The sequence below is a fragment of the Somniosus microcephalus genome, chromosome 14 (genome assembly GCF_052327205.1).
Source record: "Somniosus microcephalus isolate GS21.2 chromosome 14, FLI_Smic_1.0, whole genome shotgun sequence".
In the NCBI taxonomy this organism is placed as follows: Eukaryota; Metazoa; Chordata; class Chondrichthyes; order Squaliformes; family Somniosidae; genus Somniosus; species Somniosus microcephalus.
Genome location: NC_141000.1, coordinates 70,205,153 through 70,232,778, shown reverse-complemented (window position 1 = coordinate 70,232,778; position 27,626 = coordinate 70,205,153). Strand labels below are relative to the sequence as shown.

General features: G+C 49.9%; 1 protein-coding gene across 2 annotated transcripts in view; it reads right to left on the bottom strand.

The window, feature by feature from the left end:
- otc (ornithine transcarbamylase) overlaps positions 1-27,626 on the bottom strand; it is a 110,284-nt gene that overhangs the window by 12,787 nt on the left and 69,871 nt on the right. For both annotated transcript variants that reach the window (XM_086006630.1, XM_086006631.1), the window contains 3 exons: positions 24,134-24,256; positions 22,382-22,435; positions 22,112-22,261 (listed from right to left, as the gene is read on the bottom strand). In XM_086006630.1, the coding sequence (XP_085862756.1) occupies positions 22,112-22,261; positions 22,382-22,435; positions 24,134-24,256 (327 nt within the window). The remainder of the gene's footprint in view (positions 1-22,111; positions 22,262-22,381; positions 22,436-24,133; positions 24,257-27,626) is intronic.

The following is a 27,626-nucleotide window of genomic DNA, read 5'->3' as shown; positions in this document are numbered from 1 at the left end:
CTCCTCTCCTCTCCCTCCCCCCTCTCTCCTCTCCTCTCCCTCCCCCCTCTCTCCTCTCCTCTCCTCCCCCCTCTCCCCTCCCCCCTCTCTCCCCCCCCTCTCTCCTCTCCCTCCCCCCTCTCTCCTCTCCCTCCCCCCTCTCCTCTCCTCTCCCTCCCCCCTCTCCTCTCCCTCCCCCTCTCTCCTCTCCTCTCCCTCCCCCCTCTCTCTCTCTCTCTCTCCCCCCTCTCTCTCTCCCTCCCCCCTCTCTCCCTCCTCCCCCTCTCTCCCTCCCCCCCTCTCTCCTCTCCTCTCCCTCTCTCCTCTCCTCTCCCTCCCCCCTCTCTCCTCTCCTCTCCCTCCCCCCTCTCTCCTCTCCTCTCCCTCCCCCCTCTCTCCTCTCCCTCCCCCCTCTCTCCTCTCCTCTCCCTCCCCCCCTCTCTCCTCCTCCTCTCCCTCCCCCCTCTCTCTCCTCCTCTCCCTCCCCCCTCTCTCCCTCCTCCCCCCTCTCTCTCCCTCCTCCCCCTCTCTCTCCCTCCTCCCCCCTCTCTCTCCCTCCCCCCCCCTCTCCTTTCTCTCCTCTCCCTCTCTCCTCTCCTCTCCCTCCCCCTCTCTCCTCTCCCCTCCCCCCTCTCTCCTCTCCTCTCCCTCCCCCCTCTCTCCTCTCCTCTCCCTCCCCCCTCTCTCCTCTCCTCTCCCTCCCCCTCTCTCCCTCCCCCCTCTCCTCTCCTCTCCCTCCCCCCTCTCCTCTCCTCTCCCTCCCCCCTCTCTCCTCTCCTCTCCCTCCCCCCTCTCCTCTCCTCCCCCCCTCTCTCTCTCCCTCCCCCCCTCTCTCCTCTCCTCTCCCTCCCCCTCCTCTCCTCTCCTCTCCCTCCCCCCTCTCCTCTCCTCTCCCTCCCCCCTCTCCTCTCCTCTCCCTCCCCCCTCTCCTCTCCTCTCCCTCCCCCCTCCTCCTCTCCTCTCCCTCCCCCTCTCTCTCTCTCTCTCCCTCCCCCTCTCTCTCTCTCTCTCCCTCCCCCCTCTCTCTCTCCCTCCCCCCCTCTCTCTCTCCCTCCTCCCCCTCTCTCTCCTCCTCCCCCTCCTCTCCCTCCTCCCCTCTCTCTCCCTCTCCCCCTCTCCTCTCCTCTCCCTCCCCCCTCTCTCCTCTCCTCTCCCCTCCTCCCTCTCTCTCCCCTCCTCTCTCTCTCTCTACCTCCCCCCCCTCTCCTCTCCCCCCCTCTCTTCTCCCCCCCCCCTCTCTCCTCTCCCTCCCCCCTCTCCTCTCCCTCCCTCCCCCCTCTCCTCTCCGTCCCCCCTCTCTCCTCTCCTCTCCGTCCCCCCTCTCTCCTCTCCTCTCCCCCCTCTCCTCTCCCTCTCCCTCCCCCCTCCTCTCCCTCCCCCCTCTCTCTCTCTCTCTCCTCCCCCCCTCTCTCTCCCTCCCCCCTCTCTCTCTCTCTCTCCCTCCCCCCTCTCTCTCTCTCCCTCCTCCCCCCTCTCCTCTCCTCTCCCTCCCCCCTCTCTCCTCTCCTCTCCCTCCCCCCTCTCTCCTCTCCTCTCCCTCCCCCCTCTCCCTCCCCCCTCTCTCCTCTCCTCTCCCTCCCCCCTCTCTCCTCTCCTTCCCCCCTCTCTCCTCTCCTCTCCCTCCCCCCTCTCCCCTCCCCCCTCTCTCTCTCTCTCTCCCTCCCCCCTCTCTCTCTCTCTCTCCTCCCCCTCTCTCTCTCTCCCTCCCCCCTCTCTCTCCCTCCTCCCCCCTCTCCTCTCCTCTCCCTCCCCCTCTCTCCTCTCCTCTCCCTCCCCCCTCTCTCCTCTCCTCCCCCCTCTCCTCTCCTCTCCCTCCCCCCTCTCCTCTCCCTCCCCCCTCTCTCCTCTCCTCTCCCTCCCCCCTCTCTCTCTCTCTCTCCCCCCTCTCTCTCTCCCTCCCCCCTCTCTCCCTCCTCCCCCCTCTCTCCCTCCTCCCCCTCTCTCCTCTCCTCTCCCTCTCTCCTCTCCTCTCCCTCCCCCCTCTCTCCTCTCCTCTCCCTCTCTCCTCTCCTCTCCCTCCCTCCTCTCTCCTCTCCCTCCCCCCCTCTCTCCTCTCCTCTCCCCCTCCTCTCCCTCTCTCCCCCCTCTCTCTCCCTCCTCCCCCCTCTCTCTCCCTCCCTCCTCTCCCTCCCCCTCTCTCCTCTCCTCCCTCCTCTCTCCTCTCCCCTCTCTCCTCTCCTCTCCTCTCCCTCCCCCCTCTCTCCTCTCCTCTCCCTCCCCCTCTCTCCCTCCCCCCTCTCCTCTCCTCTCCCTCCCCCCTCTCCTCTCCTCTCCCTCCCCCCTCTCTCCTCTCCTCTCCCTCCCCCCTCTCCTCTCCCTCCCCCCTCTCTCCTCTCCCTCCCCCCTCTCTCCTCTCCTCTCCCTCCCCCCCTCCTCTCTCCTCTCCCTCCCCCCCTCTCCTCTCCTCTCCCTCCCCCCTCTCCTCTCCTCTCCCTCCCCCCTCTCCTCTCCTCTCCCTCCCCCCTCTCTCCTCTCCTCTCCCTCCCCCTCTCTCTCTCTCTCTCCCTCCCCCCCTCTCTCTCTCTCTCTCCCTCCCCCCTCTCTCTCTCCCTCCCCCCCCTCTCTCTCTCCCTCCTCCCCCCTCTCTCTCCCTCCTCCCCCCTCTCTCTCCCTCCTCCCCTCTCTCTCCCTCCTCCCCCCTCTCCTCTCCTCTCCCTCCCCCCTCTCTCCTCTCCTCTCCCTCCTCCCTCTCTCTCCCTCCCTCTCTCTCTCCTCTACCTCCCCCCCTCTCCTCTCCCCCCCTCTCTTCTCCCCCCCCCCTCTCTCCTCTCCCTCCCCCCTCTCCTCTCCCTCCCTCCCCCTCTCCTCTCCGTCCCCCCTCTCTCCTCTCCTCTCCGTCCCCCCTCTCTCCTCTCCTCTCCCCCTCTCCTCTCCTCTCCCTCCCCCTCTCCTCTCCCTCCCCCCTCTCTCTCTCTCTCTCCCTCCCCCCTCTCTCTCCCTCCCCCCTCTCTCTCTCTCTCTCCCTCCCCCCTCTCTCTCTCTCCCTCCTCCCCCCTCTCCTCTCCTCTCCCTCCCCCCCTCTCTCCTCTCCTCTCCCTCCCCCCTCTCCTCTCCTCTCCCTCCCCCTCTCCCTCCCCCCTCTCTCCTCTCCTCTCCCTCCCCCCTCTCTCCTCTCCTTCCCCCCTCTCTCCTCTCCTCTCCCTCCCCCCTCTCCCTCCCCCCTCTCCTCTCTCTCTCTCCCTCCCCCCTCTCTCTCTCTCTCTCCCTCCCCCCTCTCTCTCTCTCCCTCCCCCCTCTCTCTCCCTCCTCCCCCCTCTCCTCTCCTCTCCCTCCCCCTCTCTCCTCTCCTCTCCCTCCCCCCCTCTCTCCTCTCCTCTCCCTCCCCCCTCTCCTCTCCCTCCCCCCTCTCTCCTCTCCTCTCCCTCCCCCTCTCTCTCTCTCTCTCCCCCCTCTCTCCTCTCCTCTCCCTCTCTCCTCTCCTCTCCCTCCCCCCTCTCTCCTCTCCTCTCCCTCTCTCCTCTCCTCTCCCTCCCTCCTCTCCTCCTCCTCTCCTCTCCCCTCCCCCTCCTCTCCCTCTCTCCCCCCTCTCTCTCCCTCCTCCCCCCTCTCTCTCCCTCCCTCCTCTCCCTCCCCCCTCTCTCCTCTCCTCTCCCTCCCTCCTCTCTCCTCTCCCCTCTCTCCTCTCCTCTCCCCCTCCTCTCCCCTCTCTCTCCCTCCCTCCTCTCCCTCCCCCCTCTCTCCTCTCCTCTCCCTCCCTCCTCTCTCCTCTCCCTCCCCCCTCTCTCCTCTCCTCTCCCCCTCCTCTCCCTCTCTCCCCCCTCTCTCTCCCTCCTCCCCCCTCTCTCTCCCTCCCTCCCTCTCTCTCCCTCCCTCCTCTCTCTCCTCTCCTCTCCCTCCCCCCTCTCTCTCCCTCTCTCTCCCCCCCTCTCCTCTCCCCTCCCCCTCCACTCCTCTCCCTCCCCCCTCTCTCCTCTCCCCTCCCTCCCCCCTCTCTCCTCTCCCCTCTCTTTCCCTCCCCCTCTCTCTCCCTCCCCCCCCCTCCTCTTCTCCCCCCCTCCTCTTCTCCCCCCCTCTCTCCTCTCCTCTCCCTCCCCCCCCTCTCCTCTCCCCCCTCTCTCCTCTCCTCTCCCTCCCCCCTCTCTCCCTCCCCCCTCTCCTCTCCCTCCCCCCTCTCTCCTCTCCCTCCCCCCTCTCTCCTCTCACAATTCACAATTCAAATCGCTTTATTGGCATGATAAGTTACATCTTATGTTGCCAAAGCATCAAAATACATTTATGGTTTACCACATAAACGCAGTTCTATTCATACAGTGTATAAACAGGTATATCCCTGAGTGTATAAATATACATTCGCATTGTTTATATATATTCTTTTCTTAGTTTACTGGTTGGCTCTCTGTTCATGGCAAGCTGTAACATAGCGTGCCGCCAGTGTTATACAGCTTCTCTCCTCTCCCAGTAGGAATGGGAGTTTTTGGTTGTCATTCAGATTTCTGAAATCAGGGCATATTTGTGAGAATTTTGGTAGAAATTCTCCCTGATGCCCTGATATTTTCCACAAGCTGTGAGGAAGTGCATCTCTGTCTCCACCACTCCCTGACTGCAGTGCGAGCAAATCCTGTCCTCTCTTGGCAGCCTGGTCTGCCTGTGTCTGCCTTTTTCGATCGCTAGGCTATGTTCGCTAAGTCTGTACCTTGTCAAGGTTCTTCTCAGTTTGTTATCCTTTACCATGGTCAGGTAATCAGCTATGTTGTATTGTCTGTTTAGGCCAAGTAGCAATTGAGTTTGCTTTGGGTTTTTGTTGTTTCTGCCCAATATGTCAGATATTTTTCCTTTTGCTTAGCGACGATTGTGTTGGGTCGAATTCTTTGTGTTACCCTGTCACTGTCCTGGGGCTGGTTATTGTTAGTATTGTTAGTAGTTACTTCACTGAGTCCCAGGACTAGTTGACTGAGGGTATTCTTCTTTATGGTCAGCTCTTGGCATTTCAGGGCGTCGTAGTGATAGCATTGGGGATTGCTCATTTGTAGGTGATTCCAAAATTTGGTGGCTCTTTTTTGGATAGTGATTATTAATGGATATTGGCCTAGTTCCGCCCTGCATGCATTGTTTACTGTTTTCCTTCGAGTCCGGAGGATATTTTTACAGAATTCTGCATGTAGGATCTCAATTGGGTGTTTGTCCCATTTTGCAAATTCTTGTTGAGTTAGCGGTCCCCATACCTCACTGCCATAGAGTGCAATTGGTTCAATTACTGATTTGAAAATTTTGAGCCAAATGCTAATTGGGATTTCTATTTGGATTGATTTTTTGATGGCATAGAAAGCCCTTCTTGCTTTCTCTTTCAGTTCATTCACAGCCAGTTTGAAGTTTCCTGTAGAACTGATTTTTAAGCCCAAGTATGTGTAGTTAGTGGTTTGTTCAATTTTGGTTGTTCCTACTGTGAAATTTATTTTGGGTCCCTGATGTTTGGATCTTTGCTGGAACACAAGGACTTTGGTTTTTTGGGGATTTATTGTCAGGGCCCAAGTCTGGCAGTACGACTCCAGCAGGTCCAGGTTTTGCTGTAGCCCCTCTTTAGTAGGTGACAGCAGAACCAGGTCGTCTGCATAGAGGAGGAATTTAACCTTGGATTCATATAGGGTGAGGCCGGGTGCTGTAGATTGTTCAAGTAGTTTTGCCAATCCATTTATGTAAATATTAAAGAGTGTCGGTGAGATTGGCGAGCCCTGCGTCACCCCCCGCCCCTGTGGGAAGTATTTTGTTTGTTTGTCTCCAATTTTAACTGCACATTTGTTGTTTGTATACATTGATTTAATTACATCATATGTTTTCCCTCCTACCCCACTTTCGATAAGTTTCAGGAATAAACCGTTATGCCAGATGGAGTCGAAAGCCTTCTGGAAATCTACAAAGCATGCGTAGATTTTGCTTTTGTTATGGTGAACGTGTTTGTCAATTAGGGTCTGTAGGGTGAAGATATGATCGGATGTTCTAATAGTTTGGCAGGAATCCAATTTGGCTTTTACTCAAGACATTGTGCTCCTCAAGGAAGTTTATAAGTCTTTTGTTTATGATGCTACAGAATACCTTCCCCAGGTTACTGTTTACACAGATGCCTCGATAGTTGTTTGGGTCGATTTTGTCCCCACTTTTGTATATGGGCGTTATGAGTCCTTTGTTCCAGATATCAGGGAAATAACCGACACTCAGAACCAAGTTGAAGAGTTTTAGGATAGCCAGTTTCATTTTGTGTCTGTGTGTTTAATCATCTTGTTTAGTATGCCGTCTGTCCCGCAGGCTTTTCCTGGTCGCAGGTCCTTGAGTTTTTCAAGAAGTTCTTTTTCTGTTATTATGGCGTCCAGCGGGTTTTGGTTTTCTTTTATGGCCATTTCTAGCTTTTCCAGTTTTTTGCATATTTGGTGTTGCTCTGGTCTTAGTGTGTTTTTCTGGTATAATTTTTCAAAGTGGTTTACCCATGTGTCCCCATTTTGAATGGCCAAATCGTCGTGTTGTTTTTTGTGTAGTGTTTTCAAGTTTTCCCAGAAACAATTGGAATCAATGGATTCCTCCATGGAGCTGAGTGTATTCTTAATATATTGCTCTTTTTTGGTTCTGAGTGTGTTTCTGTATTGTGTTAGTGTCTGACAATAAGTAAGGCGTAGTTCCTCGTTTTCTGGATGTCTGTGTTTTTGGTTTGATATTTTTCTAAGTTTTTTCCTCATGTTATGGCAATCTCGGTCAAACCATTTTTCATAGTTTTTTGTTTTGGGTTTGTTCTTGTGAGCTTTCAAGTTTGCATTTGTTGCCAAATTATCAAAAATATTGTTTAGTTTACTAACTGCCTGGTTTACGCCTTCTTTATTGTGAGTGTATATGTTATCCAGAAAGGTGTCTAAGAGAGCTTGAGTTGATGCATTGCTAATTGTTTTCTGGTATTTTTCCGTGTCGTTTTTGGCCCATCTATACGATTTTTTGGTGTTGTACAGTTTACTGGGTTGTGTTTCTATGTTGTTTGTTTCTGTCTTTTTGAGGAACATAGTAATTTGACTGTGATCTGACAGTGTTGTTTGTGGTTTGACTGTGAATGCTCTGAAAGAGGATGGGTCTAAGTCTGTAATCATATAGTGTACTGTGCTGCAGCCAAGAGGTGAGCAATAGGTCGATCTTCCTAGGAGGTCTCCTATGAACCTACCATTGACAATGTACAGACCCAGGTTTCGACAGAGCTGTAGTAGCTGTTTTCCGTTGGTATTTGACTGCTTGTCGCAGTTATGCCTGTATGGAAGGGAAGGGATGTCAAAGTGGTTATTCCCGAAAACGTAATTGTTTCCCTGATTATTGGTGAAGTCTGGTTCTTCGCCCGTTCTTGAATTGAGGTCCCCACAGATCAACACGTTCCCCTGGGCCTGGTATTGGATAATTTCCCCCTCCATGTTGGAGAAGGTGTCCTCTTTAAAGTACGGGGAATCGATTGGAGGGATATAAAGTGCGCAAATGTAAACATCTTGGGTGTTTGAGATAATCTCCCTCTCAAGTTTGAGCCACATATGGTTTTCGCCCTTTTTTATAAATTTGATGTAATTCTTAAGTTCTGTTTTAAACCAGATCAGTATGCCTCCGGAGTCTCTGCCTTGGGTTACACTTGGTAATTTATTGGAGGGGAACACCAGCTCAGTGTACCCTTGGGGACAGCCAGTGTGTCCTTTTCCTTTATACCAAGTTTCCTGTAAAATGATAATATCTAGGTCTTTAGTTTCATCTATGAACTCTGGGGTCCTACTTTTCACTTCTCGCAGTGAAGAGCGTAGACCTTGGATATTCCAGGTCGAAATATATAAGGATTTCATGTTAAGTTTGATCTTTTACTATGATAGGTTAAAGAGTGGTACGTGTTTGTCGTGTCTAAGTATGGGAAAAAAAAATCACATCAGTTGTCTACAAAAGTTAATACAATTTGGTTACAGTTCTTTCTATTAATTAGTCCTTGATCCATAAGGCGGAAGTAGATGCTGCTGCACATCTGCTTATTGTCTCTTAATGGATTGTTTCTGTCTGAGGTATTGCGTACGTCCTGTGCATCTCTCCCTCTGTCTGGCTGGGAGCGGTCCTATTCCCCTGTGGGACAGGAGTGGTGCAGGTCTGATATTGTTGTTTTGCATGGGGATCCTCTCTGGTCTCGGTTGGTGTGTTGGTGGTCCTTGTAGTGTTCCTGATATGTACCCCGCTGATCTCTGGTGGTCGGGGGGGGGGGGTCCTCTTGGAGTCTGGGTATGGACCCGGTTAAAAGCGACGTCCTTCAGGGCTTTAGCAAAGATCGATATTCTTTGCCTTTGGATGTGGACGTGGTCGTAAAGACATTCCTCATCGAGGGTGGGGTGTTGGGCCAGGTGTACGTTGTGGTTTGATTCGCAGTCTCTTGCTATGCTGGCATTTATCTCATGAATTGTGTTGTTGTTGAAGTCTGTTCTCGGCAATATTGTGGAAACAGTGATTCTAATGTTTGGAAATGTACTGCTTGCTTTCCTAATCATTGCTCTGAGCGATGTTGCTACTTCTTTCTGTTGGGTCTTTAGGTCATTTGTGCCCGTGTGTATTATTATGTGTTGGGGGGAGCCTAATCTGGCTTTGGTCAGCCATCCCATGGCTCTGTTTGTTGTTGGGCACCAGATCTTTTCTACTTTACTTCTAGGGAATAGCTTTTTCTCCCATAGAAATTTCCCATTTGAGTCTATGAGTATTACGACGTCAGCCTTGTTTGTGTTTACTGTCTGGTGGCTTTCGCTTGGACTCAGTGTGTGTGCTGGGCTGGGGTGTCTGGTGTGTGCGCTGGGCTGGGGTGTCTGGTGTGTGCGTACCTCTTGTGAGCGGCCCGCTTGTGGTTCCACGGTGGTGGGGGAAGATTGCGAATCAGTATGCTGGTCGGTCTGTGTGGCACCCCTTGTATTGTGTGTCTGTTGCTTTTGTTCCGTGTGGGAGTGCAGCCGTTCCGTCCGGCTCTGTCTTGTCTTATCTCTAGCCTCTGGTTGCTGGTCTAATGGTGTTATCTCTCCTCTATGGCTCTCTTCTTTTTCCTGCAGCTCTTTCACCTGATTCCTAAGTAGATTCACCTGGTTCTCAAGTAGTTTCAGCTCTCTCTTGTGTCTCTCCCTCTCCTGATTTTGATCGTCATTCATTTTGAGGAAGTCCTCTCTAAGTTTAACCATCTCTATCTCTAATTGATTAAATTTATCTTTTGGTTGTATCTGGCTGTGTGATCCCGGGGTATGTGTCTGGTCGGCCCTGGAAGGCTCACTCACTTCCTGGCTAGGCTGGTCGGCCCTGGAGGGCTCACTCACTTCCTGGCTATGCTGCTCTTCTCTTGGTGAGCTGGGAATGGTAGGGGGACTATGTGTGGCTTCCTCCCTAGTAGTTATGCTGGGGTTTGTCAGTTGTATCGTGTGGCTGTGGTTCCCCGGGGTTAGTGTCTGGTTTGAACTGTGTGGCTCGTTCACCTCCTGACCAGGCAGATTTTCTCCTGGTAAGTTGTCAATGTTGGGGGGAGTGCGGGCCACTCTGGGGCTGTTCCTTCCCCCCTTAGTTAATTTTTTCAGTGTCCTGAAGGCCGTTGCAAATTTGTCGAGGTTGCCTTGCACTAATATTGTTCCGGTATTGTACGCGTTGACCGTCGTAGTTGAACTGTCTCCTGGTGTGTTAATTTTCATTATGGACCCATTTGCGGTATTTTCTAGCTTAACATTGGTATAGTGTGATTTTATTGCTGTGATCCAAGCCACTGGCTGATCTGAGTAGAAAATGAGGTTACTTTTTGTCCCATTGTTGTAACAGTCAGTAAAGAGAGTTTCTGGTTTTTCTCTCATCTGAGCATGCTTGATCGCTTTTATAGCTTTTTTTGCGGTGTTGGGGGGAGTCTGGAAGCGGGGCTGTTGTGGATCTTCTGATTCGCTCATTTTTGGTAAAGTATTGTTGATCTTAGAATAAGCTTTTCTGGGGCCCCGGGTTTGGTGTTTCCCTCTCCCTGTTCGCGAACTTTCCCGGTCCCCCTCTCCGACCCCGTGGTCCCTGGGCCTCGGCTTCTGGGTTCACCCTTCTCAGGTCTGGGTCTGTGAGCCGCTGTTTCCCGGTGCCTTCGGGCTGTTCCCCTCCCCCTCAGAGGTCTCTGTGCCTCTGTCTTGGCCTGGCTCCTCGGGCCTTTCCCTGGCTTCAGTCTCCCTCCCTGGGCCCTGTACTCACAGTCTTGGTTTGCTTCTGGAAGCCTTCTGGTTGCTCCCCTTCTCCTCAGAGGTCTCTGGGCCTGGCTCCTCGGGCCTTTCCCGGGCTTTCTAGCCCAGCCGCTGCTCGGGCTGTGCCTCGTTCGCCGTTCGGGTGCTGGACTGCGGTCGTCGCTCGGGTGCTGGACTGCGGCCGTCGCTCGGGTGCTGGACTGCAGTCGTCGCTCGGGTGCTGGACTGCGGCCACCGATCGGGCCGTGTCTCGTTCGCCGCTTGGGCTCCCCGAGTCACCTCGTTCCAGCTGCCGCTGCGTCTCCGTGCGGCCTCCCCGATTCGCCTCGTTTCCCGAAGCGGCCTCCCCGAGTCTCCTCGCTCCGGCTGCCGCTGCGTCTCCGTGCGGCCTTCGCGCCTCGGTTCCCGATGCGGCCGAGCCACCTCGCTTCTGCTGCTGCTGTTCTTTGGTTTGGATATTTTTTTTTTCTTCCCTTATTTCTTTTTTTTCTTTGGCTTTTTTTTTTCTAATTTCCTCTGGTTTTTTTTCCCTTTGGTGGTCTTTTCCTTCCTTAATTAATCTAGACCAAACTAAACTAACTTAACTAGAACTAAATTTAACTTTAAAACCTTTTTAAACTTGAAATGAACCTTTTTTCCCCCCACTTTAAACACTAAAAACACTAAAAATTCAGCAGCCCATCTTCAGCGTGTGTATTCACTCTGTCTGTCTCCCCCCCTCCTCCTCCCCTTCCCCCTCTCTCCCCCCCTCCTCCTCCCCCCTTCCCCCTCTCCCCCCCCTCCTCCTCCCCCCTTCCCCCTCTCCCCCCCTCCTCCTCCCTCCTCCCCCTCTCTCCCCCCTCCTCCCCCTCTCTCCCCCCTCCTCCTCCCCCCTTCCCCCTCTCTCCCCCCCTCCTCCTGCCCCCTTCCCCCTCTCCTCCTGCCCCCTTCCCCCTCTCTCCCCCCCCCTCCTCCTTCCCCCTCTCCCCCCTCCTCCTCCCCCCTCCTCCTCCGCCCTTCCCCCTCTCTCCCCCCTTCCCCCTCTCTCCCCCCCTCCTCCTCCCCCCTTCCCCCTCTCTCCCCCCCTCCTCCTCTCTCCCCCCTCCTCCTCCTCCCCCTCCTCCCCCCTTCCCCCTCTCTCCCCCCCTTCCCCCTCTCTCCCCCCTCCTCCTCCCCCCCCTCCTCCCCCCCTTCCCCCTCCTCCTCTCTCCCCCCTCCTCCTCCTCCCCCCTTCCCCCTCTCTCCCCCCTTCCCCCTCTCTCCCCCCTCCTCCTCCCCCCCTCCTCCCCCCCTTCCCCCTCCTCCTCTCTCCCCCCTCCTCCTCCCCCTCTCTCCCCCCCTCCTCCTCCCCCTCTCTCCCCCCCTCCTCCTCCCCCCCTTCCCCCTCTCTCCCCCCCCCTTCCCCTCTTCCCCCCCCCCCCCTTCCCCTCTTCCCCCCCCCCCCCTTCCCCTCTCCCCCCCCCCCCCAATCGGTGCGTCACGGGCGGGACCTAATCCTGCAGCCTCCCGAAACGTTGCCACCATTTTTTCCCCTGCTTTTACCAGCTGCGGCGGCCCGCCGGAGCAGGAGGTGAGTTGGGGTCACTTGGGCCCATGGGGTCAACGTAGCCGCCATTTTTTCCCCTGCTTTTCCTCAACAGCGAGCGGGGCAGCTGCGTCGGCCCGCCGGAGCGGGAGGCGAGTTGGGGTCACTCGGGCCGGGCCTCACAACGGCTCGGCCCAAGACACAGAGCGGGGGAGCGGCAGCGGCCGGCCGTCAACCGCGCGGCCCTCTAAACTGCTCTGGCAACGCCGGGACCCCCCAGCTAGTTTAAATATATAAAGGAGACCTGCGCATGCTGGTAGCTTGATATGCTTGAAATTGTCCAAATTACTGGTCATAAAATCAGGCACATTAGGAATTGGGCATGCAAGGTTCAGCAGCTGAATTTCCAAACTGCACAGTTCAAGGTCCTGCCAGCAACATAGGCATCTCAAAATGTATCCTTAATTATATTGCAAACAAGCACTCATACATAAACAAATCAAATGCTCATTCGTATTGTCAAGATTGTAGTCATTTATCTACAAAATGTAATTTTTTTTTAGTCTTGTGTAAAAAAGAGCTTAAAAACAGCCATGCAACCTTACCTAAAATACATTTAGAACATTCTGAATTTGGTGTTTCTGTTTGCAAAAAGGGCTATGTGCAGCCTTCAAGGGGAAAAAGTCATAGGTGATTGCCCACCACACCTTTGTGACTTTGGATACTGGCTTCTGTCCTACAAGGGAGAGGGATCACCTTTCAATCCTTTAACCTCCTTTTGTTGGGGTCTGGCTTGTTGCTGCTTCCCATTGACAAGCATGTGTATGCCTTTTTCAAATTGCAAAGTTGTGCTGCATTTATCCTCATTTTGCCAGCTTGATCCAGGGCATTCTGCAAGGCATGATCAGAGCAAGCCAAAAATTAAAAATGTTTCTTTAACTGGTCAAAGGCCTGCTCTATTATATTTCTGCCTCATAAATGTGCATTGCTGTAAACCCTTTCCTGTGAAGTCTGTGAGTTCTGCAGAGGTGTCATGAGCTATGTTTGGAGCAGATATCCCATGTCACCTAGGAAACCAACCTTGCATTCTGTTTTTCCCTCAATAATTAGGCATCTTTTGAATCTATCAATATGTTTATAAGGGGAGCTCTCCCTGGAATATTGGCATTCACTTGCATAATTCTTTGCCAGTGGTCACGTTCAGGAGCAGTAACCCTTTCTGTTGATTAATGGCATGATATTGCCCAAAGTATATAAATGTAATGCTAGTAGAAAGTAGATGGTGCATTTTACCATGGAAACGACACACAAATAAAAAAAAGTGTTCTGCCTCTCCAGCAAGTGCTGCATGTCAATGTTGAATGGTATTTATGCTGAAATGATTTTACTTCTGTGTTGCAGTAGTGAGTTGCATATTGGCTGATCCTACTGATGTCTCCTGCTGCTACCTAGTGGTGCAAAAGTTTAATGCAGTGGGCATTTCCACTTGCATATGCTATGTGGATGCTGCTTCTTGACTGTGTCTGGTTTTAGCTGGCACAAGTAATAGATTGTGTCCCTGGAGGTGCACCTTTGCCAAGAGATGTAAAGGATTCGGAAATTGAATGAATCCATCAGTCATACACACCCCTAATGGTTGGATGAAAACTATTGGCGGGGCCTGGGTGCAAGTTGAATTTGGGTGTATAATCCATGGTGGGAAAAAGAAAAGAAAACTGAAAAGAGCTACAAAATTCTGTATTTTTTGTGCTAACAGCTGCGTGCAAAGAGGTTGGTGCAAAAAGAAATATAAACAAATGATACATCCAATGTAGGTTTGTGACAGTGAAGCAATGTAGATGTATCCTGGCTTTAATCCAGCTATTTCCCCCCCACCCTCATCACTGACATAAAACTGCAAAGGAGCTTACTTTTTAAAGGTGGACAGTGTTATGCAGTCTGAAAGCTATTGATGTAAACATATCAGCTCAGTGTGCCCACCATGATACAAAAGATAAAAATCCTGATGCTCAGGCTGCAAAATTATTTTATTTTCATCTTTTGTAAGCACACCTTAATAGGCAGCTCAATCATGCAACGTCCATCCATGACCAAAACCAATCTATATCCCTAGGTATGTCTATGGTTCCCCCCAGTCCTTGTCTCTTTCTCTCCCTCTCTCGCTATCTGTGGGTCTCTATCACTGTGTGTCTAAACCTCACCCGCTCTGCCACTTTCTTTTCAGGTTCCTTTGTGTCTGTCCTTCTCTTTCCCTATGAGGCTGTGCTTCCCGCTCTCCCTATATGTCTGAGCATTTCTCTCCCAACAGTGTCTGAACTTGTATCTCTCTTTCCCTTGGTCTGAACTTCTCTCTCATCCTGTGTATCTCAACAACTATTTCTCTTTCCCTCTTTGTCGGTGTCTGACTTTCTCTCTTTTCCTCTTTCTCTGTCTGAACATTTTTCTCTCCCTGTGTATCTGGACTCTCGGGCCTGAGTTTTCTTTACCTGGGCGGGTCGGGTACGATCGGTCGGCGTGGCGGGTCAGGACCCCGTTCCTCATTTCATGCCACTCCTCAGAACGACTTTCCCTTAATGAGGCCTATTAAAGCAGGCCTGCACGTTACCTGGCCCTATTAAATGGTGCGGGTCTGATGACATAATCGATGACTCATTTCCAGCTGGGATATTTAAAGGAGCCATAGCCACATTGCATTTGAAGGTTCATCTAAGAATGTGCAGGCACTATATTTTATCATTTGGGTCTTGCTAAGCCTTGAACACATGACTGCACAGAGGCAGAGGGCTGCACCCAGGTTCTCGGATGACTCCCTGCATATGCTTGTGGAGGGAGTCAGAGCATGCAGGGAGGTCCTCTTCCCTTCTGATGGGCGCAAGAGACCTCCCCAGCAGACCAACAGAGCCTGGCTGGACTTGGCAGAGGAGGTGAACAGCAGGGATGTTGTGAGGAGGACCTGGGTGCAGGAAAGGTGAGTGAAAAGCCACACTCAACTTCATCCTGCCGTGCCTCTCATCACATCCGCATCACTCTGCCTTCCCAAGTCTACTCCGACACATCATTATTCACACAACATACCTTGCTCAACCACCCATCCCTCTCTCTCTATCTACATTATCACATCCCCATCTGACTAACCACCCCTCACACTCACCCTCGTCCTAATGCAATCATACCAAGTAACACCACACAAGGAGGCCATTTGGCATGGCCACCACAGTCCCTCAGTCACCCTCTACAGATGTAACCCATCCATTCCTTACACTCGTTCCATTACTCTCACTCATTCTCTTCTTCCCCTTCTTGTAAGAGAAGAGAGCCCACAATAAGAGGGAGAGGGAGAGAACCGGAGGTGGCTCTCCATCATTGGTCACGCTGTCTCCAGCAGAGGAGGTCGCCCTGGACATCTCAGGAGTTGCAGAGCAGCTGGAGGTGGGAGATGGAGAGAGGGGGACATCTCAACAACCTGGTGACAGAATTACATATCATATAGCCATATGGCATACAGCAGTCACTCATATGGGGACTGATGTCAGCAGCCACTGAGTGGTCATCATGTGCATAATGGTATCATAATGCTGTTCAGCTCCTTGCTAGCAGGGAAGTGTGGGTGGTCCATGAGAGGGATGATGGTGAGAGGGGAATGGAAGTGAGGGCTCCTCTCAAATTGCTCCCACTTCTCCCCCATTGCCTCCCTCTCAGTCAGAACCCCAGATGCCTCCTGGGATCGCGATGGCCGAGTCTGCCCCTGCACAGTCACAGCAGGAGCAGACTTTGACGGGGCCATCAGAGGCTCCAAAACCCAGAGGACAGTCGCCAAAAGTGTCTGTGTCATCACAGCAGGGAAGTGAGCAGGCTGCCTCTACCTCTGCTGAAGTCATAGGGGTTGCACCTCGTAGAAGCACGTGTAAGAGAAAATGACACAAGTAGATGCACAAGGGTAAGCACATGAGTGTTTAAATAAATGTTTCTGTTAAGGATCAGTTAGTTTTATATGTGACATCAGAGTATTTATTTTCACTACCGGTCATGGCCAATTTTGTCTGCAACTTTGAAAGTGCCTCAATAAGTTAAAGTGAATGGTGAGACATAGTGGGGGTGATTTTCATTCAGAAGTCGGGAAGGAGGCGGGACTACAACCCTCGGGGTTGTAGTCCCACCTCCAATGAGATGTGGCCAATCCACGTGATTTTAACTTGATTGACCTTGTTGAGCCCGCCCAGCGGGCTCAGCAGGCCAATTAAGGGCCACCCGGCAACAGGTGACGTCACAGACTGAAACTTCATCTGTCAAGACGTTTGGACAGATGAAATATCAGTGTTTCACAGCTGTTTGAAGCTGTCAAACACTGACAGTCTTACTTCTAACCTGAGTCCTTCTACACAGACTCAGTTAGAAATCTCACCGGCACAGAAAGCTGCAGGCTGTCGCTTTTGACAGTTCGCAGCCATTCTGCTTTCTGTGCCGGTTAGATGATGGACACCCGAAACCTAGAGGAAGGAAGGCTGAAAAGGTAAGTACCAGGTAATTTAAACTTCTTTACACACTTTAGACACACCAAACACTTACCTTTGCACTCATGCACCCATCACTCACCTGAACACTGATATCTCGACCCCTCCAAGTCCTTCAACCCGACGGCCCGACTCCTCTAACTTGGCGTGGTTTGCAGCCATCGGGAATGCCACACTTCAAGCTTTAAAATAGGGATTAGGCTAAAAACTGCCTATTAACTACCTGTTAACAGGCAGTTAATTGGCACTAATCCCTTCCCGCCTCGGGTAGGCGGGTCCCAGTGCGGGGCGGGTACCCGCCTCCTTTGAAACTTACACGGAGGCAGATTGGGGGCGGGATGGTGTTGGGACCCCCGAATTCGGGACTTTAACCCCCCCCCCCCGCACGCCTCCAATCCCGACTCCATGGGTCAATGAAAATCGACCCCAATATTACCTTCAGCAATGGTGGTCAGCGTGAAAGGAATGGCTTGGTCATTATTTATGGTGTTGTTGTGGGGGGATGGGGGAACCTGGCACAGCATATGGCAGCCATATGGGTATAATGCATAGAAACATAGAAGATAGGAGCAGGAGTAGGCCATTCGGCCCCTCGAGCCTGCTCCGCCATTCAATGCGATCATGGCTGATCATCCAAATTCAGTACACTGTCCCTGCTTTCTCCCCATATCCCTTGATCTCCTTAGCCTTAAGAAATATATCTAACTCCTTCTTGAATATATTTAATGAATTGGCCTCAACTGTCTTCTGTGGTAGAGAATTCCACAGGTTCACCACTCTCTGGGTGAAGAAATTCCCCCTCCTCTCAGTCCTAAATGGCTTACCCCTTATCCTGGTTCTGGACTCCCCCGCCATCGGGAGCAGCCTTCCTGCATCTAATCTGTCTAGTCCTGTTAGGATTTTATAAGTTTCAATGAGATCCCCTCTCATTCTTCTAAACTCCAGCGAACATAAGCCTAATTGACCCAATCTCTATTCATATGTCATTCCTGCCATCCCAGGTATCAGTCTGGTGAATCTTCGCTGCACTCCCTCCATGGCAAGAACATTCTTCCTCAGATAAGGCGACCAAAACTGCACACAATACTCAAGGTGTGATCTCACCAAGGCCCCGTACAACTGCAGCAAGACATCCTTGCTCCTGTACTCGAATCCTCTCGCTATGAAGGCCAGCATACCATTTGCCTTCTTTAACTGCCTGCTGCACCTGCACACTTACCTTCAGCGACTGTTGCACAAGGACACCCAGGTCTTGTTGCACTTCCCCTTTTCCCAATCTATTGCCGTTCAGATAATAATCTGCCTTCCTGATTTTGCCACCAAAGTGGATAACCTCTGATTTATCCACATTATACACTGCATCTGCCACGCATCTGCCCAATCTGTCCAAATCGTACTGGAGTTTCTCTGCATCCTCCTCACAGCACACACGCCCACCCAGCTTTGTGTCATCTGCAAACTTGGAGATATTACATCTAGTTCCCTTGTCTAGATCATTTATATATATATTGTGAATAACTGGGGTCCTAGCACTGATCCCTGCGGTACCCCACTAGTCACTGCCTTCCACTCGGAAAAAGACCCGTTTATTCCAACTCTTTGCTTCCTGTGTGCCAATCAGTTTTCTATCCAAGTCAGTACCTTACCCCCAATTCCATGTGCTTTAACTTTGCACGCTGGTCTCTTATGCGGGACCTTATCGAAAGCCTTCTGAAAGTCCAAATACACCACATCCACTGGTTCTCCCTTATCTATTCTACCAGTTATATCCTCAAAAAATTCCAGTAGATTAGTCAAGCATGATTTACCTTTTGTAAATCCATGTTGAATTTGTCCGATCCTGTCACTGTTTTCCAAGTGCTCTGCTATTACATCTTTTATAATGGACTCTAGCATTTTCCCCACTACCGATGTCAGGCTTACCGATCTATAATTCCCTGTTTTTTCACTACCACCTTTTTTAAATAGTGAGGTTACATTAGCTACCCTCCAATCCATGGGAACTGTTCCAGAGTCTATAGAATTTTGGAAGATGACCAGCAATGCATCTACTATTTCTAGGGCCACTTCCTTAAATACCCTAGGATGTAGATTATCAGGCCCTGGGGATTTATCGGCCTTCAATCTCGTCAATTTCCCTAACACCATTTCCCTACAAATACTGATTTCATTCAGTTCCTCCCTCTCATTAGACCCTATGTTCCCCGACATGTCTGGGAGTTTATTTGTGTCCTCCTTTGTGAAGACAGAACCAAAGTATGTATTTAATTGGTCTGCCATGTCTTTATTCCCCATTATAAATTCCCCTGATTCTGACTGCAAGGGACCTACGCTTGACTTTACCAATCTTTTTCTCTTCACATATCTATAGAAGTTAAATAAATTTGGCTATGATGAGGCCATCCCTGGCCTTCCGGGCAGCAATGTGCTCGGGTGCTGCTGGCATCTGAATCTCAGGTTCCTCCTGCTCCTCTTCCTCATCTTCCAGCTGATATTCCTCCTCCTCCGAAGAGGCAGTTCGCTCTGCGTCTTGTTCCTCATGCAGCACTAATCCTCACTGCTGCGCTATGTTGTGCCGCGTGCAGCAGACCACGATGATTCTGGAGACCCTGGCTGGTGCGTACTGAAGGGCACCTCCAGATCTGTCCAGGCATCTGAAGCGCATTTTGAGCAACCGTATTGTCTGCTCTATGACACTTCTGGTGGAGATGTGGCTTTGATTATAATGTTTCTCAGCCTCATTTCTTGGCCTCCTCAAAGGTGTCATGAGCCATGTCTTCGGTGAACAGCCCCTGTCTCCAAGCAGCCATCTAGTAAGTCTGTTTGGAAGTGCTGAACGATGGTGGACTGGCACAGGACGAAAGAGTCATGGCAGCTGCCAGGGAACTTGGCGCACACATGCATGATGATCTTCCTATGGTTGCAGACCAGCTGCACACCGAGGCAGTGAAAGCCCTTGCAGTTGACAAAGACTGCTGGGTTATGATGGGGTGCCTTGATGGCCACATGTGTGCAGTCGATGATGCCCTGCACCCATGGGAAGCCAGCCAGAGCCGCAAAGCCGAGCGCACGCTCAGTAATACTGGCTTCATCAGTGGAAAAGTTGCTATAATTGGCGGACTTGTCAAAGAGGGCATCGGTGACCTATGTGATGCATCTGTGGGTGGCCGACTGCGAGATGCCGCAAATGTCTGTTGCAGATGCCTGAAAGGAGCCTGAGGCGAAGTAGTTGCCGGCAATGGTGACTTTGACAGCTACTGGTAAGGGGTGTCCACCCATTCCTCTGGGCTGCAGGTCTTGCTCCAGCAATTTGCAAATGTCTGCAATGACCTGGCGCGATAGCCTGAGCCTCCTTTGGCACTGGTGGTCAGTCATGTTGAAGAAGCTAAACCTCTACCTTTATCACCTTCAGTGCGGTTCAGCCCTGCGCTGATGTGCTGTGCCCTGTGCAGCATCAGATGGTTGAGGAGAAGGTTGGCAGTCTTGTTGCTGATGGTGTGCTTGATTCTGCTGGTGTTGCGGCTGATCATGGTCAGATTCTGAGGACCCAGGTGAGAGAGTATAAACCGTATCCATTCTGATGTAATAGATGGCAGGTGAAGTTGAGATGACAGAAGCAATCTGTCACTGGTGAGAGAGGTTGTTCCAATGAGGTGACACTGGATAGAGAGTTTGCTCCAAACATTTGCAATCTGCATAAAGCTCAATCTGTCTTCCAAATGCAGTAAGCAACAGCTTCTGAGCTTGGAAAGTGAAGTAATGAGATGATTCCATGATCATTCAACTCCTGCCCAGCTTACCAGACGTGATCCCCAAGCAGCATGGACCACGTGGGTGACCTGGTAAACTCTGAAGGTGAGCTCAAAATAGTTGTTAATCCTCTGTTAACAAGGTCATAATGGCCTGAGTTGCCTCCCTCGCTGCTGCGTGTTGGGTCTGCTCAGTGCTGACAGACCCGACATTTGGGAAAGGCGCGTGGCGGCGGGTTGACAGCGGGATCCTGACCTGCTGTCAAAAAAAAAATACACTTTGCCACCTGACCCGCCACCGATTGCGCCAGCTGACCCCCTGGAAAATTCCCCCCAAAGTGAGGGAAAGCCAGGTGAGATTGAGAGAGAGAGAGAGAGAGAGAGAGATAAGAGACAGGAAGCAAAAATAATTTTAAAATTATTTTAGTCTTTCATTTTTTTTTTAGATCTCAACAATAATTAAATTCTGAAGGAATGAGACTCCACACTTGTAAAATTTAATTTTCAGTGCCAGAGAAGTTTGGCAGTAATTAAGACTTATCACGCCGTTAAAGTTCACTTACACCTGAATGCACCAGCCCTAACTTATTCTGCCACATTTAGTGAGTACCGCAACTTCACGTCCTTACATGGATTTCAAGGCCGAGTCTATCGGAGAGGTACTGGTATAGCACAGCTTGTGGAGGTGCAGGGCAAATTGGACAGCAACTTCCGGATTTCTGCATTTAACTGCGCGTGTGTGGACTCCGGATGTTGCTGTCAGATTTACTCCATAATAACGGCAAGAGCCGTTAGCCTCACTGTTATTCTTAACACAAAATCAGGGCTCATGGATTTAATCAACAAATAGCAGCACAGAGAACAACTCCTAAACCACAAGGACTGTGGAATTCAACAAGCATGAAGTAGCCAGTATTGTGGGACAGTAAAGCAAATTTGCTTTTTAAATTTGCAAATTCACTAAAAAATGTAATTTGCGACAGGATGCTATCCTGGTAACTTAATACAATGAAAGGGTTAAGATAGAATTACTTTCTAAAGCATGCTAAGCAACACCGGAAGATCTGGATAAGCAATACCAATCATTAATGCAATCAAATCGCCTGTTAAATTTGCCTTTAAAAAGTTTACTTTAATATAAGACCATTTAAAAAAACTGAACAAAACAAACACTATTGTATTGCAAAATGTGTTGCGGTTGACAGTACTACTTGGAAATACTGTGAAAACTCTGTCTGTTACAGCACTGGAGAAATGCAATGCTGGATAACACCAACTTGGAGTGACTAATGTTCAAGACCTTGGTGAAATCAGATAAATTCTAGTTGATTTAGGAATTAGAAAACCATTTAGCACAGAGGTAAAGAGCTAGAACGCATGCACGGAGGTAAGGTGTTGGGTGCAGAAAAGTAGCATCAAAGGAATAATTACAATTACTTGGCATTAAGGGGGAAAAATTGAGTCGCACCCCCTTTGGGGCGCTAACTTCGCCGAGGAATAGCGCCCCCACGGCCGAAATTCATCATTAGCGCCCCAAGAAGGAAGCGGGGTGCTACTGGAAGCGCCCCACCTCCCTCTTGGGGCGCTGCAAGGGAATACTGCGGCGCTGCAGGCTTTCCTCCCCTTTTTAAAGGGGAGGGGCCTAACGCAGCACGACCCGGGGCCCAGCTGGGCCACCAGGGATCGGAGTGCCGGCAAAAGAGCCCGGCACTCAAGAGAAGTACCAGGGTCACGGAGCGCAGCCGGCACTCCGCGGGGAGGGTGAGTCAGGAGGCCGGGGACAGCAACAGGGGCAGGTGCTGGCAGGTGGCCAGCAACAAAAATGGCCGCCCGGCACCTCGCCTTTAATTAGCACCACCCCGGCTGCAGGTAGGCCCCCCTGACCCCGTCAGACATAGTGTCTGGCGGGAAGTCAGGGGGCGATACTGAAGATCACAGCCGGGGCACGAGCGGGGTGCTGCGCACGGCGGTGACGTCATCGCCGACGGCGCAGTGCCGCTAATGGTTACCGCCGCCGCTAACCTCCCGCTGAATTTCGTGGGAGGTGTTGGCGGCGCCGCGTCCGGGCGCTAGTTGCTTTGCGCCCCGTTAGTGCCCTAGGGAGGCGCAAAGCAACCTAATTTTTCCCCCTAAGTGATCTGAAGAAGAGAGAATGGCTATCTATGCTTTGATCCCTTTATATTTTTCAGATTTCACACGTCCTACCTTCATGGTGACTTGATAACCATGGAATGCTTTCAGCCTCTCTGCTTTCTCCTCTTCTTGTCCCATGCTGATCCATGTGTCTGTTACCAGAACATTGGCTCCACTTGCTGCTTCCAGAGGATCATTGGTGAAAAACAACTCGGTTCCACACTAATTTCAATAATAATTTAAAAAGGAAAAGCTCTTAGGAACATGCAACTTCATCGACAAAATGGAAAGGTCACCAACACCTGAAATCCTCACAAGAGAAAACATAACAAAATAAATTACCTTTTCAGACAATGACTTAGCAAACTTGGTGACATCGGCATCAGGTTCAAAACCCTATAAAGAAAAAATAACTTTATAGATCTTTTCTGTTGGTGCTGCAGGCTGGTGATAGTACAAGTTTTCACAAGGTATTAAATAGATCTCTGCATAGAATTTCTCAAAACACTCGCAATCCACTAGGCAGATGTGCTGACAGTAGACTTTGGTTAATGGGGTTGTAGAAGACTGGTAGCTCAAACTATATAATCCGAACCAGTAGGTTGAGAGTTTGTCTCATGGTTGCTGGATACAAATTTGTCTGCCTCAGTAAACATAGTCAATTCCTAGTGCAAGGGGTGAACAGAGTGTTACATGGTAGCACTCGAATATACTGTACTGTGGATAGGCAGGGTGTGGTGTTAGTGAAGTAGAACTGATCACTTGGCTTTTTGTTAGTGTTCCACGCACTTCCATGAGGGCAACTAAAACAGGTACATTGGTGCATAATGACAACACTAACCCATATAAATAGAGCTTACTCCATTGCCCAGAAGGTGAGTTTTAATCTATTTTTCTACGGTCTGGAGTAGGCTTGCTTCTCCGGGCTCCACAAACACCTGGGCCACTGCCGCACTGGATTCCCCACCTTTTTGAAAAGTGATTCCCCCCTCCCCCACCCCCAATACATTTTTCAGGCCTGTAATATTGCAGCAGTTGGACTCAGCAGGTTGCCCTGGGGCATTGGATTTCTGCCCACAGACCCGCTGGCCTTAAGCTAATGAGGTCCAGCCCTCCAAATGGTCCAGGCCTTTGTCTGGACTATCGAGCAGGCCTATTCTACCAGTCAGTAACCTGAGCACCACTCAAGAGGAACATTTACCCTAATGCGCCTGGCTAAATTTGAACTGCAGGATAACTTTGAAGACTGACTTGCACTGAAGTGCAAATAAAACCATCCTGTCAAGAAAAATCCCCATGATAGGACATGCAAAATCTGAAGCACATTGCTGATGTGCATCAGAGCACTTTAACTGAACATAAGTAGTTGGTTTATTACAAATTTTGCTTATGTAAAACCACAGCTTCTTCAGCTGAGTCAAGATAAGGGCGATGCCTTATCTATGAAGTTAGAAATGGCTATTCTAGGTCAAGTCTAATTTTTTTTTTAAATTGCTACTGTGAGGCCAACAGCTGATCATGTTGCCAAATAATGAAGAAATAAAGAAATGGCAATTGCAGTGAGGTCGCAAAGGACATACTGCATCATATTTTCCTTTCTTTGATAAGGTTAGCAAAAAGGTAGACATGAGTAAACAGTAGTAGAAAGTGCTAACAGACTGTTTATTATGATATTTTCAGGAAACCCATGTTTCAAAACCATGCCTTACCACCATTTTGTTAGCTAGTCAAAATAGCTAGGAAAGGTTTGGGTGTGATTATTGTCCACTCAATGTGACACTTTGGTCAGCAGGCTTAATAACATGTGTGTACACACTTGCGTGTATTTGTGTGTGCACTTATTGGAGTTGGTTGTATTTTTGGTGAAATTTGGGGTGATGTTTGGTGCGAGTTTACTCTCTCGGTCCTTCCCTGTAGCAGCCACTTTTTCCAAGAGGTCATATGTTCTCCTAATGTACATGCAGGAGTTAATACAGCAACATACAATCCCACGAATGTACAAATGTTCACCTTTTAGCCAGTGTATATTTATAATAATGAATTAACAAATGGTCATCAGTCTTGTGAAAGTACCTCTTAAACCAGAGAGCTTACCTTAGGTGTAGCAGCACGAAGATGCATTCCAAGTTTAGGAGCGCTCATCATGAAAGAGTGTAAAATGTTGTTTCCATCTCCTATCCAAGATATAGTCAGACCATTCAGTGAGCCAAAATGTTCCTATAAAGCACACGTACAAGATACATGTTAAAAGAAACAGAAAAATCTGTATTTTCTGAAAAGCCTTTTAGACTTGAAGCTTTTCCCACAGAAATAGGGCTAAATTGTCCTCAGTGGTGAGGTTCCTACAGGAAATACATCAGGACTGCACTTTCACCTGTTGGGGTAAACGCACTCTAACCCTGTCACATTTTCCTGGACCAGCTTAATTTTAATATTGATGGCAGTCTTCCAGCACTATTTGAACCCTCTATTGGGAGCTTTCCTCATAGGATTGAGGCGGGAGGGGGGGGGGGAAGTGAATCTCCTGCTGCTGTAGCACTTAAATGGCTGCAGCAGCTGAAAGGGGCAGGGCAGCGACTTTTTTTTTTAGGAGCAAGGAATAAAAATAGAAGATACTGAAAACATTCAGCAGGTAAGGCAGCATCTGTGGAGAGAGAAACATGGAGGTTAACATTTCAGGTCGATGACCTTTCATCAGAACTAGGAGCAAAGATTGAGTACAGAGCAAAGGAAGTAGATTTGAGGGTGCTACTTAAATGAAGCTGCAGTCCTATCATTTTGACATGCATATGATTTCCTCACATTTGTGCATGAACTACTCCAATTAATCTACCCATCATGATAAACAGATGTCTAGGGTCACTAGGGACTGATCTATAAACACACAAGTTAATTTAAAGAGCCCAGTAAAAAGATTCAGTGAATGATTTTCAAGCCATTTATCCATCATTTTTGTTCTGTCAGCACTTAGGTTTTCAGAAGCCTTTTTGGCAGTTGTTGTGTCCATGCCTTTTTTCCCTAACAGCTCTCAATAGCGCTACAATGGGTTTCCTGATGGGACACCTTCTATATTTGTGCTTTTTGAAGGAGGGAGGGGGCCAACAGAGAGATATTCTGCATCCACCCACTGGTGCTCCCAAACCAGAATCTAAAGCAATGCACACAGAACTCTATTTGTCAGAAGAGCAGTGCTTGCTGAGGCTGTGATTTACACTAGCCATCGTGAGAGATTCACATTGTATACTACAGCCAAATTCTTCTGCAGGCATAACACAGTCAGTGGAAGACTACCAACGTCTTAAACTTTTATGCTTCGGGATCATTTCAGGTTTCCACTGGGGCATCAGCAACCTAAACCAATCAACTGTCTGTAGATGTGTAAAGCAAGTGACCAATGCTGTGCTTGCTCGAGCAAGCAGTTTCTTTTCCTTCCTTATGGACAAGCGGCAGCAGCACAAGAGGGCTTTGTAATTTTATAGAGTGGGAAGATTCCTGAAAGTCCAGGGGGGGTTATAGGCTGTACTCCTGTTCCATTACATATTGCCACTACCTACATGAATAAAAAATAATTGCTCTTCCCATGTTCAGTAACTAATTATGAAAGTCAATGCTTACTTTCCAGGCAGCTGTCACAATGCATTTATTTTTGAAAAAGCCCACTGTCCCATAAATATTTGATCCACAAAGGCAAGTCAGGATGCTTTCTGAGCAGTCAGAGACATGGCTCATGACACCAATGTGGTACAGGAACAGGAGTAGGCCATTTCGCCCCTCGAGCCTGTTCCGGCATTTAATGAGATCATGGCTGAGCTGCGACCTAACTCCATATACCCGCCTTTGGCCCATATCCCTTAACACCTTTGGTTAACAGAAATCTATCAATCTCAGAATGAAAATGAACAACTGACCCTGCATCAACTGCCATTTGCAGAAGAGAGTTCCAAACTTCTACCACCCTCTGTGTGTGGAAGTGTTTCCTACCTTCACTCCGAAACCCTGGCTCTAATTTTTAGGCTTTGTCCTCTAGTCCTAGATTCCCCAACCAGCGGAAATAGTTTCTTTCTGTCTACCCTATCAGTTTCCCTTAATATCTTGAAAACTTCGATCAACTCACCCCTCAATCTTCTAAATTCCAGGGAATACACAACCCTAATTTGTGTAATCTCGCCTCATAATTTAACCCTTGGAGTCCGGGTATCATTCTGGTAAACCTACTCTGCACTCCCTCCAAGGTCAATATATCCTTCCTAAGGTGTGGTGCCCAAAACTGCTCATAGTACTCCAGGTGTGGTCTAACCAGGGCTTTGTATCCTGGGACACCAGCTGAGCACTGGCATAATAAGGTGCTTGAATCCACCAGAGTAATTGTTGTGCACTTAATTGGCATGTTGAGGCAGCACTTCAGTGCCTGGATAGTTTGGGGGCATTTGAAATACAGCCTAGATAAGGTTTTGAGGATTGTGCATTGTAATGTATGCTGCACAACTTCACCCTGCAAAGAGGCATCATCATGGAGAATGAAGGCACCCAAGCACAAGGGGCCCATGATAAGGACAAGGAAGACCACCTGATGCCAGCTCTAAGATCATTCAGCAAGCCTAATACAGGACACCTATTAATTTGCAAACACTGCATTAACAGTCTTGTCTACATCTTCCCCGCATTCCAAAAATGTGCCTTCACCTACAACAGGAAAACAGTGACAGGATCGGACAAAGTCAACATGGATTTACAAAGGGTAAATCGTGCTTGACTAATCTACGGGAATTTTTTGAGGATGTAACTGGTAAAATAGATAAGGGAGAACCAGTGGATGTGGTGTATTTGGACTTTCAGAAAGCTTTCGATAAGGTCCCGCATAAGAGATTAGCGTGTAAAGTTAAGGCACATGGGATTGGGGGCAAGGTATTGACTTGGATAGAGAACTGGTTGGCAGACAGGAAGCAAAGAGTTGGAATAAACGGGTCTTTTTCCGAGTGGCAGGCAGTGACTAGTGGGGTACCGCAGGGATCGGTCCTTGGACTCCAACTATTCACAATATATATTAATGATCTAGACAAGGGAACTAGATGTAATATCTCCAAATTTGCAGACGACACAAAGCTGGGTGGGCGTGTGTGCTGTGAGGAGGATGCCGAGAAACTCCAGGATGATTTGGACAGGTTGGGTGATTGGGCAGAAGCATGGCAGATGCAATAGAACGTAGATAAATGTGAGGTTATCCACTCTGGGAGCAAAAACAGGAAGGCAGATTATTATCTGAATGGCAATAGATTGGGAGAAGGGGAAGTGCAATGAGACCTGGGTGTCCTTGTGCACCAGTCACTGAAGGTAAGCATGCAGGTGCAGCAGGCGGTTAAGAAGGCAAATGGTATGTTGGCCTTCATAGCGAGAGGGTTTGAGTACAGGAACAAGGATGTCTTGCTGCAGTTGTACAGGGCCTTGGTGAGACCACATCTTGAGTATTGTGTGCAGTTTTTGTCACCTTATCTGAGAAAGGATGTTCTTGCCATGGAAGGAGCTCAGCGAAGATTCACCAGGCTGATACCTGGGATGGCAGGAATGATGTATGAGGAGAGATTGGGTC